The sequence below is a fragment of the Chiloscyllium punctatum genome, chromosome 5 (genome assembly GCF_047496795.1).
Source record: "Chiloscyllium punctatum isolate Juve2018m chromosome 5, sChiPun1.3, whole genome shotgun sequence".
Lineage (NCBI taxonomy): Eukaryota > Metazoa > Chordata > Chondrichthyes > Orectolobiformes > Hemiscylliidae > Chiloscyllium > Chiloscyllium punctatum.
In genome coordinates this window covers 3,184,520-3,206,186 of record NC_092743.1, presented here as the reverse complement: position 1 = coordinate 3,206,186, position 21,667 = coordinate 3,184,520, and the positions used below count along the sequence as shown (strand labels likewise).

At 47.4% G+C, this 21,667-nt stretch overlaps 1 protein-coding gene across 3 annotated transcripts in view; it reads left to right on the top strand.

The window, feature by feature from the left end:
• Positions 1-15,613, top strand: part of atg9b (autophagy related 9B) — a 67,341-nt gene extending 51,728 nt beyond the window's left edge. For all 3 annotated transcript variants that reach the window (XM_072569635.1, XM_072569637.1, XM_072569634.1), the window contains exons 13-15: positions 9,217-9,301; positions 11,559-11,707; positions 13,087-15,613. In XM_072569635.1, coding sequence (XP_072425736.1) covers positions 9,217-9,301; positions 11,559-11,707; positions 13,087-13,092 — 240 coding nt within the window. In that variant the 3' untranslated portion in view covers positions 13,093-15,613. The remainder of the gene's footprint in view (positions 1-9,216; positions 9,302-11,558; positions 11,708-13,086) is intronic.
• The last annotated feature ends 6,054 nt before the right edge of the window (positions 15,614-21,667 follow it).

Here is a 21,667-nt window from a genome sequence, read left to right as displayed (position 1 = left end):
GTTGCATTCCTGCGCTATCACACGGTAGTTTTTTTCCCACGCTATAACGCAGTAGTTGCATTCCCGCGCTATAACACAGAAGTTGCATTCCCGCGCTATAACGCAGTAGTTGCAGTCCAGTGCTATAACGCGATAGTTGCAGTCCCACACTATAATGCGGTAGTTGCAGCCTCACAGTATAACGCGATCATTGCATTCCCGCGTAATAACATGGTAGTTGCATTCCCGAGATATAATGTGGTAGTTGCATTCCCACGCTATCACGCGGTAGTTGCATTCCCACGCTATCACGCGGTAGTTGCAGTCCCGCACTATAACACGGTAGTTGCAGTCCCATACTATAACCCAGTAGTTGCATTACCACGCTATAACCCACGAGTTGCATTCCCGCTATAACACGGCATTTGCATTCCCGCGCTATCACACGGTAGTTGCATTCCCGCGCTATAATCCAGGGGTTGCATTCCCACGTTATAACGCGGTAGTTGCAGTCCCGTGCTATAACCCAGCGGTTGCATTCCTGCGCTATAACGCGAGGGTTGCATTCCCGTGTTATAACCCGGTAGTTGCATTCCCGTGTTATAACCCGGTAGTTGAATTCCCACGCTATAACACGGTAGTTGAATTCCCGTGCTATAACACGGTAGTTGCATTTCCACACTATCACGCGGTAGTTGCAGTCCCGCGGTATAACCCAGAAGTTGCATTCCCGCTATAACCCGGGAGTTGCATTCCCGCTATAACACGGTAGTTGCATTCCCACGCTATCACGTGGTAGTTGCAGTCCCACGCTATAACCCGGTGGTTGCATTCCCACGCTATAACCCGGGAGTTGCATTCCCACGCTATAACACGTTAGTTGCAGTCCTGTGCTGTAACCCGGCGGTTGCATTCCCGCGCCAAAACACGGTAGTTGCATTCCCACGCTATCACGCGATAGTTGCAGTCCCACGCTATAACACGGTAGTTGCATTCCTGCGCTATAACGCTGTAGTTGCATTCCTGCGCTATAACACGGTAGTTGCATTCCCATGCTATAATGCGGTAGTTGCAGTCCCATGCTATAACACGGTAGTTGCATTCCCACGCTCTAACGCGGTAGTTGCAGTCCCATGCTATAACACGGTAGTTGCATTCCCACGCTCTAACGCGGTAGTTGCATTCACGTGCTATAAACCAGGAGTCGCATTCCCACGCTATAACTTGATAGTTGCATTCCCACGCTATCACTTGGTAGTTGCAGTCCCGCACTATAACCAGGCAGTTGCATTCCTGTGCTATAGCCCGGCAGTTGCATTCCCGCGCTATAACCCAGGGGTTGCACTCCCGTGTTATAACCCGGTAGTTGCAGTCCCATGCTATAATGCAGTGGTTGCATTCCCGCGCTATAACACAATTGCTGTCTCGCTCTGCAACGCAGTAGTTGCAGTCCCACACTATAACCCGGTGGTTGCAGTCCCACGCTATAACCCGGGAATTGCATTCCCACGCTATCATGCAGTGTTTGCAGTCCCACGGTAGTTGCATTCCCGCGCAATAACCCGGGAGTTGCATTCCCGCTGTAACACAGTAGTTACATTTCCATGCTATCACACGGCAGTTGCATTCCCGCGCTATAATCCAGGGGTTGCATTCCCGCGCTATAACGCGGGGGTTGCATTCCCGCACTATAACACAGTAGTTGCAGTCCCGCGCAATAACGCGGTAGTTGCAGTCCCGCGCAATAACGCGGTAGTTGCAGTCCCGCGCAATAACGCGGTAGTTGCAGTCCCGCACTATAACGCGATCGTTGCATTCCCATGCTATAACGTGATATTTACAGTCCCACACTACAACGTGGTTGTTGCTGTCCCGCGATGTAACGCGGTAGTTGCAGTCCCACAGTATAACCTGGTGGTTGCATTCCCACGCTATAACCCGGTAGTTGCATTTCCGCGCTATCACACGGTAGTTTTTTTCCCACGCTATAATCCGGGGGTTGCATTCCCACGTTATAACGGGTTAGTTGCATTCCCACGCTATAACGCGAAAGTTGCATTACCATGCTATAACCCGGGAGTTGCATTACCATGCTATAACCCAGTAGTTGCAGTCCCACGCTATAACCCAGGAGTTGCATTCCTGCGCTATCACACGGTAGTTTTTTTCCCACGCTATAACGCAGTAGTTGCATTCCCGCGCTATAACACAGAAGTTGCATTCCCGCGCTATAACGCAGTAGTTGCAGTCCAGTGCTATAACGCGATAGTTGCAGTCCCACACTATAATGCGGTAGTTGCAGCCTCACAGTATAACGCGATCATTGCATTCCCGCGTAATAACATGGTAGTTGCATTCCCGAGATATAATGTGGTAGTTGCATTCCCGAGATATAATGCGGTAGTTGCATTCCCGCGCTATAATGCGGTAGTTGCATTCCCGCGCTATAATGCAGTAGTTGCAGTCCCGTGCTATAACGCTGTAGTTGCAGTACCACGCTATAACGCGGTTGCTGCATTCTCGCGCTATAACACGGTTCTTGCAGTCCCACGCTATAACGCGATCTTTGCGTTCCCGTGCTATAACACGGTAGTTGCAATCCCACGCTATAACGTGATAGTTGCATTCTCGCACGGTAACACGGTAGTTGCATTCCCGCGCAATAACGCAGTAGTTGCATTCCCGCGCTATAATGCGGTAGTTGCAGTCCCGCGCTATAATGCGGTAGTTGCAGTCCCATGATGAAACGCGATCGTTGCATTCCCGTGCTATAACACGGTATTTGCAGTCCCACGCTATAACGCGGTAGTTGCATTCCCGCGCTATAATGCGTTAGTTGCAGTCTCACGCTATAATATGGTAGTTGCAGCCCCACGCTATAACGCTATCGTTGCATTCCCGTGCAATAACATGGTAGTTACAGTCCCACGCTATAACGTGGTAGTTGCATTCCCATGGTATAACGCGGTAGTTGCATTCCGGCGCTATAACGCGGTAGTTGCAGTTCCACGCCATAACGCGGTAGTTGCAGCCCCACACTATAACGTGATCGTTGCATTCCCGCGCAATAACATGGTAGTTGCATTCCCGTGCTATAACATGGTGGTTGCATTCCCGCGATATAATGCTGTAGTTGCAGTCCCGCGCTATAACGCGATAGTTGCAGTACCACGCTATAACGCGGTTGCTGCATTCTCGCGCTATAACACGGTTCTTGCAGTCCCACGCTATAACGCGATCTTTGCGTTCCCGTGCTATAACACGGTAGTTGCAATCCCACGCTATAACGTGATAGTTGCATTCCCGCACGGTAACACGGTAGTTGCATTCCCGCGCAATAACGCAGTAGTTGCATTCCCGCGCTATAATGCGGTAGTTGCAGTCCCGCGCTATAATGCGGTAGTTGCAGTCCCATGATGAAACGCGATCGTTGCATTCCCGTGCTATAACACGGTATTTGCAGTCCCACGCTATAACGCGGTAGTTGCATTCCCGCGCTATAATGCGTTAGTTGCAGTCTCACGCTATAATATGGTAGTTGCAGCCCCACGCTATAACGCTATCGTTGCATTCCCGCGCAATAACATGGTAGTTACAGTCCCACGCTATAACGTGGTAGTTGCATTCCCATGGTATAACGCGGTAGTTGCATTCCGGCGCTATAACGCGGTAGTTGCAGTTCCACGCCATAACGCGGTAGTTGCAGCCCCACACTATAACGTGATCGTTGCATTCCCGCGCAATAACATGGTAGTTGCATTCCCGTGCTATAACATGGTGGTTGCATTCCCGCGATATAATGCTGTAGTTGCAGTCCCGCGCTATAACGCGATAGTTGCAGTCCTGCGCTATAACGCGATAATTGCAGTCCCACGCTATAACGCGGTAGTTGCTGTACCACGCTATAACATGGTTGCTGCATTCCTGCGCTATAACACAGTTGTTGCAGTCCCACGCTATAACGCGATCGTTGCATTCCCGTGCTATAACGCGGTAGTTGCAGTCCTGAACTATAACGCGATAGTTGCAGTCCCGCGCAATAACGCGGTAGTTGCAGTACCACGCTATAACGTGGTAGTTGCATTCCCGTGCTATAACGCAGTAGTTGTAGTCCCACGCTATAATGCGGTAGTTGCACTCCTGTGCTATAGCCCGGGAGTTGCATTCCCACGCTATAACACGGTAGTTGCATTCCCGCACAATAACGCGGTAGTTGCAGTCCCATGTTATAACGCAGTAGTTGCTATTGCCACGCTATAACCCGGTGGTTGCAGTCCCACGCTATAACACGGTTGCAGTCTCGCTCTGTAACGCGGTAGTTGCAGTCCCACAGTATAACTCGGTGCTTGCATTACCACGCTATAACCCGGGAGTTGCATTCCCACGCTATCACGCAGTAGTTGCAGTCCTGCGGTAGTTGCATTCCCGCGCTATAACCCGGGAGTTGCATTCCCGCGCTATAACATGGTGGTTGCAGTCCCACACTATAACACGGTTGCAGTCTCGCTCTGTAACGCGGTAGTTGCAGTCCCACAGTATAACCTGGTGGTTGCAGTCCTACGCTATAACTCGGTAGTTGCATTCCCACACTATCACGTCGTAGTTGCATTCCCGCGCTATAACTCGGGAGTTGCAGTCTCGCGCTATAATGCGGTAGTTGCATTCCCACGCTATAAGACAGTTGCAGTCTCGCTCTGTAACGCGGTAGTTGCAGTCCTGTGCTATAACGCGATTGTTGCAGTCCCGTGCTATAACGCGGTAGTTGCAGTACCACGCTATAACGCGGTTGCTGCATTCCCGCGCTATAACACGGTTCTTGCAGTCCCACGCTATAACGCGATCTTTGCGTTCCCGTGCTATAACACGGTAGTTGCAATCCCACGCTATAACGTGATAGTTGCATTCCCGCACTGTAACGCAGTAGTTGCATTCCCGCACTGTAACGCGGTAGTTGCATTCCCGCACTGTAACGCAGTAGTTGCATTCCCACACTATAATGCGGTAGTTGCAGTCTCACGCTATAATACGGTAGTTGCAGCCCCACGCTATAACGCTATCGTTGCATTCCCGCGCAATAACATGGTAGTTACAGTCCCACGCTATAACGTGGTAGTTGCATTCCCATGGTATAACGCGGTAGTTGCATTCCGGCGCTATAACGCGGTAGTTGCAGTTCCACGCTATAACGCGGTAGTTGCAGCCCCACACTATAACGTGATCGTTGCATTCCCGCGCAATAACATGGTAGTTGCATTCCCGTGCTATAATGCTGTAGTTGCAGTCCCGCGCTATAACGCGATAGTTGCAGTCCTGAGCTATAACGCGATAATTGCAGTCCCACGCTATAACGCGGTAGTTGCAGTACCACGCTATAACATGGTTGCTGCATTCCTGCGCTATAACACAGTAGTTGCAGTCCCGTGCTATAACACGGTAGTTGCATTCCCGCACTGTAACGCGGTAGTTGCATTCCCGCGCTATAATCCAGGAGTTGCAGTCCCGTGCTATAACGCAATAGTGGCATTCCCATGCTTTAACGCAATAGTTGCAGTCCCATGCTTTAACGCAATAGTTGCAGTCCCATGCTATAACGCGGTAGTTGCATTCCCGTGCTATAATGCAGTAGTTGCAGCCCCGCGCAGTAACATGGTAGTTACAGTCCCACGCTATAACGCGGTAAGTTGCATTCCCGTGCTATAACGCGGTAGTTGCATTCCCGCGCTATAACGCGATAGTTGCAGTACCACGTTATAACACGGTAGTTGCAGTCCCGTGCTATAACGCGGTAGTTGCATTCCCGTGCTATAACACAGTAGTTGTAGTCCCACGCTATAATGCGGTAGTTGCACTCCTGTGCTATAGCCCGGGAGTTGCATTCCCACGCTATCACACGGTAGTTGCAGTCCCATGTTATAACACGGTAGTTGCATTCCCGCACAATAACGCGGTAGTTGCAGTCCCATGTTATAACGCAGTAGTTGCTATTGCCACGCTATAACCCGGCAGTTGCAGTCCCACACTATAACCCGGTGGTTGCAGTCCTACGCTATAACCCGGTAGTTGCATTCCCACGCTATCACGTCATAGTTGCATTCCCGCGCTATAACTCGGGAGTTGCAGTCTCGCGCTATAATGCGGTAGTTGCATTCCCACGCTATAACACAGTTGCAGTCTCGCTCTGTAACGCGGTAGTTGTAGTCCCACACTATTACCTGGTGGTTGCAGTCCTACGCTATAAGCCAGTAGTTGCATTCCCATGCTATCACGCGGTAGTTGCATTCCCGCGCTATAATCCGGGTGTTGCATTCCCACTATAACCCGGGAGTTGCATTCACACGCTATCACACGGTAGTTGCAGTCCCGCGGTAGTTGCATTCCCGCGCTATAATCCGGGAGTTGCATTCCCATGCTATAACGCGGTAATTGCAGTCCCGCGCTATAACGCGAGGGTTGCATTCCTGTGCTATAACGCGGTAGTTGCAGTCCTGCGCTATAACGCGATAGTTGCATTCCCGTGCTATAACGCGAGGGTTGCAGTCCCACGCTATAACACTGTTGCAGTCTCGCTCTGTAACGCGGTAGTTGCAGTCCCACACTATAACTCGGTGGTTGCATTACCACGCTATAACCCGGGAGTTGCATTCCCACGCTATCACGCAGTAGTTGCAGTCCTGCGGTAGTTGCATTCCCGCACTATAACGCAGTAGTTGCAGTCCCGCGCTATAACACAGTAGTTGCAGTCCCGTGCTATAATGTAGTAGTTACATTCCTGTGCTATAACGCGGTAGTTGCAGTCCCACGCTATAATGCGGTAGTTGCAGTCCCGCACTATAACGCAGTAGTTGCAGTCCCGCGCTATAACACAGTGGTTGCAGTCCCGCGCTATAACACAGTGGTTGCAGTCCCGCGCTATAACACAGTGGTTGCAGTCCCGCGCTATAACACGGTAGTTGCATTCCCGCGCTACGACGCGGTAGTTGCAGTCCCACGTTATGACGCGGTAGTTGCAGTCCAGCGCTATAACATGGTAGTTGCATTCCCGCGCTACGACGCGGTAGTTGCAGTCCCACGTTATGACGCGGTAGTTGCAGTCCAGCGCTATAACATGGTAGTTGCATTCCCGCGCTACAAAGCGGTAGTTGGATTCCCATGCGACCTCGTGGTATAGAAAATCATGCAATAGAAATAATAGTCAATGGCCGGGGCAAACCACCAATAATATCGGAAAAAATTGAAACAAAAATATTGGTTAACCTAACACAAATGATATCACTGTCTAAGTAAAGGGGCGGCACGGTGGCACAGTGGTTAGCACTGCTGCCTCACAGCGCCGGAGACCTGGGTTCAATTCCCGCCTCAGGCGACTCTCTGTGTGGAGTTTGCACGTTCTCCCCGTGTCTGCGCGGGTTTTCTCCGGGTGCTCCGGTTTCCTCCCACAGTCCAAAGATGTGCAGGTCAGGTGAATTGGTCATGCTAAATTGCCCGTAGTGTTAGGTAAGGGGTAGATGTAGATGTAGGGGTATGGGTGGGTACGCTTCGGCGGGGCGGTGTGGACTTGTTGGGGCCAAAGGGCCTGTTTCCACACTGTAAGTAATCTAATCTAATCTAAATTTATAAATCATATGTTTATGAAATAATACAGTAAATTTAACACTAAGGGGTTTCTGAGTTTGCTGGTTGACAGTACTCTATTAGGACAGGGGCTGAGGATCATCATCAGCATTATCATTACTTACAGGTGTAGTTCTGGATGCAGGATTACGATGAAAGAAAATGTTAAGCCAGAAGTGGATGGCTGTGGTTCATTGTCCTCAGATTATTTCTTGGGGGTTGGTTTAAAAAAGGGCATCTAGTTTTTGCTGCTTTGCCATCTTTCTTCTTTCATGAGGAAGCTGTTTGGAGAGTGTCAGATATACTTTATGGCACGAGCTGCTATCTTGCTGCATTCTGCAGTCATTGTCTTCTTGAGCTAGAATGGATTTAAGGTAACCTTTCAAGGCTCGCGGGTTAGCAGAGTGGTGTACCAACACAGGCTTCAGCTTTAAGTCTCCGCTAGCCTTGGCACCCAATGACAGTCCTAGGATCCTTTGTGACCTTAAAATCTAGGGCATATGCTTCATTCTTAGAACTCTAAGTTCTGGATGGCATTCGCTTCCTGTCTCATTCACATTGACGATTTGATCTAAGGTCTAACCTTCTTCCTCAATTTCTTTTCACCACGGGAGGAAATGACAGCGCATATTCCTCATCTGCACTGGCAGCTTCACCACATAACTTCACGTTATGGAAAGCATAGCTGTTCTTAAATCCAGCAAACCAGCCAGTACTAGCGCTGAAGGCAGGCATGTCAGCAGGATTTTCAGCTTTTTTTTCCTTCGGTCCTCTAAATAGGTAAGGCTTTCAGTTTTATGTTGAGAAAGGTGGTCCCAGATTTTTTTTTCAGTTGATCACCTATCCACACATTTAGAAGCTGCTTCATCTCCTCAAGTTCCTTGGTTTGTGATCTCACAGAATTACGTAAAAACCAATGGGAGTTTGTGTTTTTAAAAAATACTTTCACAATTCACCAATCGCGTTACAGCCAAATCGCGTTGACAAAATGCGTGTTATAGGAGAACGACCTGTAATCACCATTAAATCCAATCGAGTTCAGGAGAAACATCTTTCCCAGGCAGTGGAGAGAATATGAAACTCACTCCCATAGGAAGTGCTCATGCACTATCTTAGGTCCGATGCCTCTAGGGAGAGGCTGGACAAGTGACTGAAGGAGAAAGGAATAGGAGAATGGGCAGATAGATTGAGGTGTTGGGAATGACAGGAGGTTCATGTGAAGCATCAACACTAGCATAGAAGCAGAGGGCCAAAGGGCCTTTCTCAATACTGTAAATTCTCTAATTCTGGGTGCATTGTGACTAAAGCTGAGGGTTTATACCTGCGGTGGTGGCTAGTTTCACTTCGCAAAGTTGCTGATATTCTACAGGAACATGGGAGCAGGAGAGGACCATTCCAACCTTCCAGCTTACTGCCCCATTCCAAATTGTAGCTTCTTGTCATTTTACCACACTATCTTGGTATCCTTTGATGTTTTTATTTATGTTGAAACCTTTCCTGGAAGAAGCTACTGGGCAGTAGGGTGCAGAGGGAGGGGCCAGTGGAAGAGGGGCAATAGAGGTTACTTCTTTGTTAAGAGGGCAATATGTTGACTCCTTTCTTCATTCATGTTATTCTGTCTTGCAGCTTCATCAGCAGAGTGCACAGCCCCAGTATACAGCACAGGGATCCCAGACTCTCAATTCTGTCACCGAACAAGCCAGTGCACCAGGTACCTCTCCACTGTGTCACTAACCAGACACCGAGAAGAACCAAGGCAAACATCGGACAGATGAAACAGAAATAGCAGACAGGAGGATGTGAATTGGGAGAAGGCAGTGTTAGACATGAATGCAGAAGGAAGGGCTGATAGAACGTGGAGAAGGTGGTGTGGTGTTGTGTACATGGAGCGTATCTGGGGAAAGGGCAGGGAATTATGATGACTGAGAGAACTCTATCAGAGAGGGGGTGAGACTTTGTGTTGATGAGCTGAATGGCTTCTTCTGTGCTGGACAATGCACAGGTTATAGGAGAGTACTAAGTAAATTATCGGACTGGTGAAAGATTCAAGAGTTCTAAGATGTAGAGGGGCGGGGTGTCTGAGTGCGTGAATCACAAAAGACAGAAAACATCAAAAGGTGGTATGAACCAAAGAATATGATTCTAAAGGGTATGCAGGAACAGGGATATAAACCTGCATAAGTCTTTAGAGTTAGACTGTGGCTACAGCACTGTCTTCAGTTCTGGGCACCACTGTAACGGAAGGATGTGAATTCATTAGCAAGCATGCAGAAGTGATGTACAGAAACGGTTCCAGGGATGAGAAACCTTGCTTCTGAAAATAGATTGAAGATGTTGGGGCTGTCCTCTTTGGAGAGGAGAAGCCAAAGAGGAGATTTGATCAAGGTTTTCAACATCATGTGGGGTCTGGACAGAATAGATAGGGAGAAACTGGTCAACATCATAGAAGGATAGAGAACTAGAGGGCACAGTTTTTAAGTGTTTTACAAAAAAGAAGAAGCAAAGAGAGAACAAACAGTTTCTCTGTGAGTAGTAGGCTATGGAATGCATTGCCTGAAGATAGGTTCAATTCAGGAAGGTACTGTTTCTATTTAAATAATCTTCAATGTGCCGGATTACAGGATTGAAATGTTCAGACACCCAAGACAGTGGGCTGAACAGCCTCCTTTTACTCCAAAACATTCCATGAGATCCAGGCTAATGCTCTGGGGTCACAGCTTCAAATCCCAGCTGGAATTAAGCTGCAATAAAAGAGCTTTGCCTGTCAGTTCACTTGGATGGCTGATTTGTGATGCAGAATGACAGCAACAGCCTGGGTTCACTTACCGAACTGGCTGAAGGGTCCCACCTTCTCAACCTTGGCCCTTGCTTGTGATTCTCAGGTCAGACAGAGCAGCAATTGCCCCTTAACAATGAGGGAAGTTAATCAAATGTTGTAGTTTATCGTGAGGGGAATTGAATATAGTTCCAATTGTAGTTCTGTAGGGCATTTGAGAGAGAGCCACTGGAGTACTGAATCAGTATTGGTGGCCTTATTAAAGGATGTTGTAAATGCATTGGGGAAATTCAGAGGTTCCTGAGACTAATCCCTGGACTGGGGCTTTGTTTTATGAGGACAGGTTGGACAGACTGGGCTTGTATTAATGGGAGTTTAGAAGTGTAAGCGACAACTTGATTAATGTGAGATTGATGGAGTTGAGAGAAAAAAAAAATATTTTTCCTAAGGACTTGGGAAGGAGAAACAGCCTGAATGCTTAAGCCAGGCCATTGAAGGCTGATGTGTTGCCCATCCAATGGAGAATGAGATCGGGAACTCTGTTCCTCTATCTCACTATATATCCACGTCTCCAATTATATTATAACACAGAGTCACCTCAGCTCCAGAGGCAACTCCTAACTTCCAGGTTGTTTGCTTACCTGCCTGAGAAACAATATTTGGCAAAGCAGCATGGGGGTGCAATCGCAACAGTAGGGGAAGTGACCAAAGGGGAAGTGGAGGCTTTTAAGAATCCTCTTTCAAGCAGAGACCGAGAGGTTTACGGAATAAGTTCTAGACTTTGGGGCCCAGGGAGCTGAATGTACAGCCACCAGTGAGGGAGTGAAGAAAATTGGGAATTCTCGAAAGACCAGATTGAGCAAAGTGTAGATATCTGAGGGCCGGGGTTCAGAGAGACAGGCCAAAGTAAGGCTGAGATTACCATCTTCTGCTGGTACATCCACTTATTCCATTTCCCTCCCCCAAAGGGAGCTCAGTTCTTGATACACACATTCACCAGGATGAGAGTTGCCAGCAATCCGGGGTCAGAGGGTGGGGGGAGGCAGTGGTGAGTTGGGGCACACTCCCAGACTGCGGGGAGATTGTAAACAGTGAGGAGAATGTGAGGAGTGGGTGGTGTAATCTTGTTCCTCACTCACCATATTCACTAATGACGAACTCTGCTGCTGCTTGATCTTTCTCTGTCTCTCAGTGCCCCCGTTGACTTCACCGGAAACACTGACGGCCTATTCCCAGCTGCACCTCGGGGGCTGGGCAGAAGACACTGAGGGGAAAGATTCCATTACGGACCCAATAGAACCACAAGACCATGAGGAAGACGTGCCTTCTAAGATGGACAGGGTGAGTTTAAAGTTTGAATGTACAATCCCTTTCTCTCCTCAAAGCTGTCACTCTCACTGGCGCACACTCTGACTCACTGGGGTATGGGGTCCACACACACTGACTCTCACTGGGGTACGGGGTCTCATACACACACACTGACTCTCACTGGGGTACAGGGTCTCATACACACACACTGACTCTCACTGGGGTACAGGGTCTCATACACACATGGACTCTCACTGGGGGCCAGTCTCTCTCTCTCTCTCTCTCACACACACACACACACACACACACACACACACACACACACACACACACACACACTCTCTCTCACTGGGGTACGGGGTCCCATACACACACACTGACTCTCACTGGGGGACAGTCACACACACACACACACACACACTCTCTCTCACTGGGGTACGGGGTCTCATATACACACACACACACACACACATATGGGGTCCCATACACACACTGACCCTCACTGAGGTACGGGGTCTCATATACACACACACTGACTCTCACTGGGGTATGGGGTCCCATACACACACACACACACACACACACACACACACTGACTCTCACTGGGGACAGTCTCTCACACACTGACTCTCACTGGGATTCAGTCCCACACACACTGACTCACTGGGGTATGAGTCTCTCAGGCACACACTCACTGACTGTCATTAGCATATGAGTCCCACACTCCCAGAGACAATAGTTCTCATTGGGGAGTTTTTTTGCTTTAACTTTCCATCTGTAATGTGTGAGCAGTGTTGGCTCAGGCATCATTTACTATCCATCCGAATATCACCTGGCGAGACTCCATCTGCAAATGCAGCAGCCCATGGAGTGAGTGTTACCCTTGTGCTGTTTGGGAGGGAGTTCCAGGGTTGTTGACCCTCTGGAAGTTGAAGAACTGAGGTGTAGTTCTGGGTTAGAATGATGTACATTTTGGATTGTCATAAAATCAAGTTGTCCATTGAGGGAAGAAGCTTATCGATTCCAGTCCCAAACTCCCAGCTCACCTCCAAATGGCTTTAATAATCATGAAAATCATTAAAATATTCATCACCATTGGGATGGAGGTTACGCAGTGAAGAAGAGCAGACAAAACCAGAGAGACTGGGATCCCTCATCCTTTCCTTATACTACTCATGCCTTGTTCGCCCCTCTCAGCCCTGGGTTACCCCTCACCGAGTTGGCGAGTGCAGTTGTCAGAAGTAGGTTCTTTATCTGTCTTCCGGGCCACATGGTTGGGTCATCACTTAAAGAATCTCAAAGATCCAGCAAGAGGTGGAGGTGTTTTTTATTAAGCTGGTCCCTTCATTAACTTGGGTACAGTTCACCCTCATACACCCTCCCGGTTAATCTTTGTCTGATTCCCTCCTCAGGTTTAACGGTTTAGACGAGACTGATCTCATGGCCTTAACTCTTTACAAACTCGTGGTGAAGCGAGTTTTCTGATCCTGTGGTATCGAGGCTCGTGGTCAGTGATTGAAAATATTTTCTCCCGGACTTCTCATTGCACTAAAGAGTCATCAACGTCTTCCAGAACCTTCTCGTGTTCACGTTGCGCTTTGTCTGCCATCTGCCCATATGGACAATCACAGCGGGCACAGATTGCAGCTTCCTGATGTGAATATTTTAGTGCATGTTCTTTTAAAAGAGAAAAGAAGAACTTAGGTATAAGGAATGAAATGTTGTCAGTGTTTGTGGCTTTGCTTCAAAAGCATGAGCCACCACTCAGAGAGACTTTGTGGATTTAAACAGATATTGCTGCCAGGTTTGGATGGGGAGATTCTGTGGTAAATGAAACCAAGGAGAGGGTGGGAAGGCAGCAGCAAAATGACACCATTGGGATGGAGCTGATGCATTGGAGAAGGACGAGTAAAATCCAGGAGGCCTCTGGCTTATTTCCTGCCCCTCTGTCTTTGCCTGTTTCCCATCCCAGCAGCACCCAGACCTGGCTGAGCTGTCATTACTGTGTGTGCGCTGAGTTTAATAATTCAAAGTGAATTCCAAAGTCTGGAATCTGCTGTATGTAGCTGGGAGGCCTCCAAGAATCTTTGAGACCTTCTGCATGTCCACATCCACCCAGTCTCCAGGAACAGACTTAGTTAACTTTGTTCATTTGTTAGGGTGCAAATTCCATGGGCATTGGACTTGCTTCACCTGCTCATGGTTTATGAGCTAAACTTGAGGCAGTTCAACATGGGAGATGTCACAGACACAATAGTGAGCCCCCTGCCCTACACTCACCTACCCCACACCACACCTTCATTCCCTTTCCTAACTTTTATTCCCCCTCCCCCAAGCATCATTCCCGTCCTCAATCCTTCCCTCCCCAGACCCCTGTCTTCCCCTTCCAGACCCTTGGTTTCCACCCTGTCCCAAGGCCACTGGGATGAATTGTCCAGGTTTCCTCAGGGATTCTGCTCAGTTCAGCCCCACCCTGTGTTGGGGGGGTGTCTGTCCACACTCAGACCTACCTTAAGTGAAGCTCATAGACTGACACAGCACCAACAGAGACCATTTGGTCATTGTAAAGACAGCCTCTTTAAAACAGCTATCCAATTAATCCCATCACTCTGCTGCTGTTTTCCCATAGCCCTGTTTTTTTGCTTTCACGTGTTTATCCAGTTCCTTTTTGAAGATTCCTATTCAATCCACTTCCATTGACCTGTCAGGCAGTGCATTCTGATCACCTTGACTCCTGCCCAAATTCCTTTCTCCTGGTCCTTATTACCTTAAAATTCTTCAATCTAGTGACGAGCCTCCAGCCTCTGGAAAGCTCCTCCTGATTTATTCTCTGAGCTTATGATTATGGACATCTTGATTAAATCTCATAACCTTTCTGCTTGAGTTAATCATTGACGCTGGATGTATGAACAGAGTATGCCAGCATGGAGCTGTTTGGGACTGATAGACCGATGGTGCTGCCTGTTTCCTGCTGTTGATACGAGCTACTTGCCCTCCGACGCACCCTCACTTTGTTGGGTGCAGCTTCTGAAATCCCAGGATGCTCAGGGGCTGAGTTTGAATCCATTGTGCCACAATGAGACTGTGACGTCACTGTTACATCGTTGTACAACCCTGAGCTCTGTATCTATTAGCATCCTCACCAGAAACCCAAACACAGCTAATCCTGCGGAGGGCAGATTGCTCTGGGAACCAATCCTTAGAAGCAAGAAGAGAGCTACCATCAGGAAAAAGTTGGTGCCAGGACAATGAAATGGAGCTATCTGCCCTGTCACAGATTTGAGAGGGAGATTTACTCTGTATCTAACCCCCATGCTGTACCTGCCCTGGGAGTGTTTGATGGGGACAGTGTAGAGAGAACTTTACTCTCAGTTTAAAAGAGTAGAGGTAGTACGTGTGGTGCAGTGGTAGATTTCCTGCCTCCCAGCTGGAAAGGTTGGGTTGAAGAACCACCCCAGCTGGAAATGTGTCACACAATGTTCAAACAGATGGATTCAAAACATTTCCCCAGCACGGTCTATTTAACCATTTCGTGATTTTACTTTATTTAAGAGTAGAGGAATCTTTACTCTGTTTCTAACCCCGTGCTGTCCCTGCCCTGGAAGTGTTTGATGGGGACAGTGTAGGGGGAGCTTTACACTGTATCTAGCCCTGTGCTGTGTCTGCCCTGGGAGTGTTTGATGGGGACAGTGTAGAGGGAGCTTTACACTGTATCTAACCCCATGCTGTCTCTGCCTTGGGAGTGTTTGGTTAAGGCAGAGCGTAAGTATTAACTCTGATAACCAGTTGATACTGGTCAGTGGTGCTGTGTGTTGGGGTTCTCATTTGAATGAACTCATTTTAAAACTAAACGATCAGCTACTAGGTGCGATGATGTCAGTTGATTTTACAAAGTGACAACTGCTAAATAGAAAAGTTTTATTAAATATTTATAACCAAGTGCTTGTATTTTTTTGCTTGATGAATGATCTCATTGTACACATTTAATCTGAACACCCACAAGTTGTGTGCTGGATTGCAAATCCCAGCTCATGCCCTCAAAAATGACAAGTGAGTTAAGAACCAGCCCCAGACTCCTACCTGAGAGAGTCCGGCCGTGCGAGGGAGCGTCCGGCCGTGCGAGGGAGCGTCCGGCTGCTGTGCAAGGGAGTGTCTGGCTGTGCAAGGGAGCGAGGGACTGTGTGACAGCTACACCCATCCAGGGCAAGTAGGGGGTAATCCCTCACCCTCCTGACTTGTGCCTTGTAAATGGTGGACAGGCTTTGGGGAGTCAGGAGGTGAGTTACTCACTGCAGTATCCATAGCCTCTAACCTGCTCTTGTAACCACTCTGTTTATGTGATGTGTGCAGTTGAGTCTCTGGTCAATGGTAACCCCTAGAATGTTGATAGTGGGAGATTCAATGATGGTAACACCATTGAATATCAAGAGGCAGTGGTTAATTTGTCTTTTATTGGAGATGGTCATTGCCTGGCATTTGTATAGCATGAATATTTCTTGTTACGTCTAGCAAGTATTCTATTTTTTTTAAATCTATAATAAGGAGAGGCCAAAGTGAACAGAGGCCCTTTAGAGAATGAGGCTGGGAAATAATAAAGGAGAAAATCAGAAAATGGTAGAGGAGCTAAGTAAATACCTTGCTTCAGAATCACAGTCAAGGACATTAAGTTGTTGTAATCACCTTAGCCTTATTCTGCAAGCCTTCACTGAGCAACCTCCAACACAGATATATGCCTGATTGAATACAGAGACTGAAACTGCGCACACTGTTCCTAGTGTGGTTACACCAGAATCCTGTGTAATTGAAACATGACATTTTATTGCTGCCCTACCACCACATGCCATGAAGGTCTATGTGCCATGCTTCATTACTGTTTGTCATTTTCAGTGTTCCTTCTACAAATACGCCCAAGTTGATTTGATTTAAAAAGGCTTTCAAGTATCTTACCTTTTCAAAAAAACTGTGTTCTACATTTCTATTCTTATGACCAAAGTGAATGAATTCACATTTCCCCTCGTGCAATCTTCCCATCACTCATTTCACCTGTCTCTTTGTAGCCTCCAAGTCCTCTCCACAGTTGACATTTCCATGTTACTTTGTATCATCAGCAAACTTTAGTATGTTACTTTCTGCCTCTTCATCTGAGTCATTCATTCGTTCATTCATCTTCACTCAACTCGTATCTGTTGATGAAAACTATGCCTCAAGAATCACACAACACCAGGTTATAGTCCAACAGGTTTAATTGGAAGCACTAGCTTTTGGAGCGCTGCTCCTTCATCAGGTGGTTGTGGAGGACACAATTGTAAGGCACAGAATTTAGAGCAAAAGTTTACAATGTGATGTATAATTTCAGTTACATCACACTGTAAACTTTTGCTATAAATTCTGTGCTTTACAATTGTGTCCTCCACAACCACCTGATGAAGGAGCGTCGCTCCAAAAGCTAGTGCTTCCAATTAAACCTGTTGGACTATAACCTGGTGTGTGATTTTTTTTATCATTCGCAAGATAGCTCAGCTTTTTAAACAATAGGTGTGAAGTCTGTCTGTGTCCCAATGCTATGTCAGACTGACGAACCCCAGTTTCACAGAGTTTTACATGGATACATACAGTTTTTGAGCAAAATAAAATGTAATTCTGCAAAACCAAATTCACCTCACAAGCTTATATGTGTGCACATGTAGGAACGATAGATTGAATATGTATGTGCCTGTGATTGTGTGTGTGTGTGTGTGTGTGTGTGAGAGAGAGAGAGAGAGAGAATGTGATGGGGTGTGTGAGAGGGTGTGTGTTGGTGAGTGTGGCAGGAGTATGTGTGTGCATATGAGAGAGAGCCTGTGTATGAGGGAGGGTCAGCGTGTGTGAGAGTGCGAGAGAGTGTATCGTGCAGTGGGGTCACCTGGAGTGTGACATGAACCCAAGGACCCGGTTGAGATCATCCTCTTGGGTACCGAACTTTGCTATCAGCTTCTGCTTGGCCGCTCTGCATTGTTGCTTGGCCCAAAATCCACCTGGGAAGATGGTCACCCGAAGGTCCGAGGCCGAATGTCCTGGACCGCTGAAGTGTTCCCTGACTGGGAGGGAACTTCCCGGCCTGGTGATTGTTGTGCGGTGTCCATTCATTCATTGTCGTAGCGTCTGCTCTGTGTCTCTAATGTGCCATGCCTCACGGTATCCTTGCCTGCAGCATATGAAATAGACAACATTGGCTGAGCCACATGGGTACTTGCCATATACATGCAGCAGCTGCTGTGGCAGGGTTGTAGGGCAGTGTTGTCCTGAAGGCTGGGCAGTTTGCTACAAATCATGATCTGTTTAAGGTTTGGAGCTTATTTAAAAGTAATGACCTCCTCAGGAGACAGACACAGGCTGCAACAGACACAGTACCCTTTGCTGTCCTGTACTTCCTGGGAGCCAAATAGCTACGCCATGTTCTTCACAGCCTGCAACACGTTATCGATGAGGATGAGCACTTCACCAAGACCTTCCCCACACCTCCACTTCTCACCTTTAAACAACCACCAAACCTCCTTTGAACACTGGCTGCCACAGTTCCTGGGCCTTCTGATCGAGTCCAGTCGGCTGCAGATTGAAAGATTCTGTCGGGTGGAGGTGCACAGGTCCGGTGCCCCCCACATGATCCGAGATACAGGGACAAATGAGTGACCGAAACCTCCAGATCACTGGGAAAAAATCCACAGGCACTGCTGCACAAGGGGTCAAGAGTCATGTTCTTCCAAGATTTGTCAGCAGCTGTAATCAGAAAGAGGAAGTCCTTCGATGAAGTTAAGAAGCTGAGGAACCTGGGCACCCAGTGTCCCATGAGGTACCCGGTGGTGCTCCATTTCAGCCACGAGGACTCAGTTTATAAGTTGGACTCGACAAATAAAGCCAAGTTTGTGGAAACTTTAAAATAGACCAACTGATCTGAAGAATATGGTTAATGTTTGTCCTCTTTTCCTTCTTTCCCTGTGTTTTCCCTTTTCCCTTTCTTTTGTTTTTCCTTTCTCCCTAATAATATTTTTAGGGGAAAAAATCTTGGAATATGTTGTCCCTATTATATTTTTAATAACTGGATTTTGTCATGGGGAATGTAATGGATGCTCTTTGTTGGTTTCCCCCTTTTTTGTTCTTTTTCTCTTTTAGTCAGATTTGGGGTTGACATGGAACTGAGGATGGGTGGAGTGCTGATCCTGACTTTGTCATCTTTTGTTGATTTAAGATCATCTCCTTGTTTACTTATTTGTTTTTGCCAAACGTTGGGACATGGTCTGGGCCTGAAGGGGATGCGAAGGGGGTATGAGTGGGGTGAGTGCCCACTATGGGCAGGGGGTAAGAGTCTTCCATTCAAGTTTTATAATTGGTTTTCTTTGTAGTTTTTTGGTGGCAATAGTCGTTTGTACTTATGTTTGAGTAGGTTTTGTATACACAATTTTACAACTCTATGAATATTCATTTACTTGTGCTTGGTGCTTTGTAAGCAGGGCTCCCCCTCCTAGTGGCTTAAGGGTCTCTGAAAGGGGATATGGCTAAGTGGCTTGTTAAATGGTACATCTAGAGTCATAGAATCATAGAGATATACAGCATGGAAACAGACCCTTTGGTCCACACCGTCCATGCCGACCAGATATCCCAACCCAATCTAGTCCCACTTGCCAGCACCTGGCCCATATCCCTCCAAACCCTTCCTATTCATATACTCATCCAAATGACTTTTAAATGTTGCAATTGTACACGTACCACCCACTGTGTGAAAAAGTTGTCCCTTAGGTCTCTTTTATATCTTTTCCCTCTCACCCTAAACCTATGCCCTCCCCCACCCCAGGGAAAATACTTTGTATATTTATCATATTCATGCCCCTCATAATTTTGTAAACCTCTATAAGATCACCCCTCAGCCTCTGACACTCCAGGGAAAACAGCCTCAGCCTATTTAGCCTCTCCCTGTAGATCAAATCCTCCAACCCTGGCAACATCCTTTTAGATTACTTTACTTACTTGGTGTAGAAACAGGCCCTTCGGCCCAACAAGTCCACACCGACCTGCCGAAGTGCAACCCACCCAGATCCATTCCCCTACATTTACCCCTTCACCTAACACTATGGGCAATTTAGCCTGGCCAATTCACCTGACCTGCACATTTTTGGATTGTGGGAGGAAACCCACGCAGACACTGGGAGAATGTGCAAACTCCACACAGAGAGTCGCCTTTTCTGAACTCTTTCAAGTTTCACAACATCTTTCCGATAGGAAGGAGACCAGAATTGCACGCAATGTTCCAACAGTGGCCTGGCCAATGTCCTGTACAGCCAAAACATGACCTGCCAACTGCTGTACTCAATACTCTGACCAATAAAAGAAAGCATACCAAACACCTTCTTCACTATCCTATCTACCTGCGACTCCACTTTCAAGGAGCTATGAAGCTGCACTCCAAGGTTTCTTTGTTTAGCAACACTCTCTAGAACCTTACTATTAAGTGTATAAGTCCTGCTAAGATTTGCTTTCCCAAAATGCAGCACCTCGCATTTATCTGAATTAAACTCCATCTGCCACTTCTCAGCCCATTGGCCCATCTGATCAAGATCCCGTTGGAATCTGAGGTAACCCTCTTTGCTGTCCACTTCACTTCCAATTTTGGTGTCATCTGCAAACTCACTAACTATACCTCTTATACTCACATCCAAATCATTTATATAAATGATGAAAAGTAGAGGACCCAGCACCGATCCTTGTGGCACTCCACTGGTCACAGGCTTCCAGTCTGAAAATCGACCCTCTGTCTTCTACCTTTGAGCCAATTCTGTATCCAAAGGGCTAGTTCTCCCTGTATTCCGTGAAATCTAACCTTGCTAACCAGTCTCCAATGGGGAACCTTGTCAAATGTCTTAACATCAAGGGAAGTCATTCGCCTGTTAAAAGGAAAAAAGTGCTTTCGAGCCTTAAGAGGGAAAGGGTTGCAGGAAACCCATCTTGATGATGGGGAACACCTGAACTTACAACAGAGGGCATTATGATCGGGTATTCTTTTCATCCTTTACTACTAAAAGTAGGGAAGTGGCTATACTTATCCAGAAACATCTTCCATTCACGTTATTAGAGCAGGTGAAAGATGAGCAAGGGTGGTTTGTGATACTTAAAGCCCTGATGCATGGGGAGGAATATGGCATTTTAAATGTCTACTGTCCTCCGGTGTATCCTGTAAAATTTTGATGAGTGCCTTTTCTAAGCTGAGTGCCATTAAATGCGGCACATTATTATATAGGGGGGATTTCATTTGCCTTTTGGATCTGACAGTGGGCAAGATGCCTGGTGGGCCCCCAACTATCTCTTCACAGGCCACGCAGGTGACTGACTTATGTGAGGAGTTAGGGCTGGTGGACATTTGGAGATGTCTTCACCCTACTAGAAGGGACTTCACCTTTTTATCAAACCTGCATAAATGTCATACGAGGATTGGTCTGTTTCTGGCACCCTCGATCCTTCTAGATTCGATTATAGGTTATAAAACTGGGAACATAGCTATCTCTGATCATGCGGTGGTATATTTGGAGGTTAAGGCCAAGAGTGAGGGGCTAGGTTTGCGGCACTGGCGTTTGGATCCTTTTCTCTTCAAGGATTCCAAATTTGTGGAATACGTTTTGAGGGAGTTTCAGGAGTTTTTGACTGTCAACTCAGGCACGGCTAGTAGTTCGTCTATGCTATGGGAGACCACAAAGGCCTTTGCTGGGGGATTAGCTATTTCTTATTCGGCTAGCCGGAAACAGCAGAAGGGGGAACAGCAGCGTCTACTTGAGACATGGCTGAAAGCCGCTGAGGTGGCATGTTTTGCATGGCCTTCGGTGGCCAAGCTACAGCGGATTACAGCCCTCCGGGCTGCCTTGAATTCAATACTTACACAAACCACAAAGAAAGAACTTGCTTTTGCTAAACAAAGACTGTTTGAGTATGGTGATAGGCCAGGGAAGTATTGAATGTACCTGACTAGGA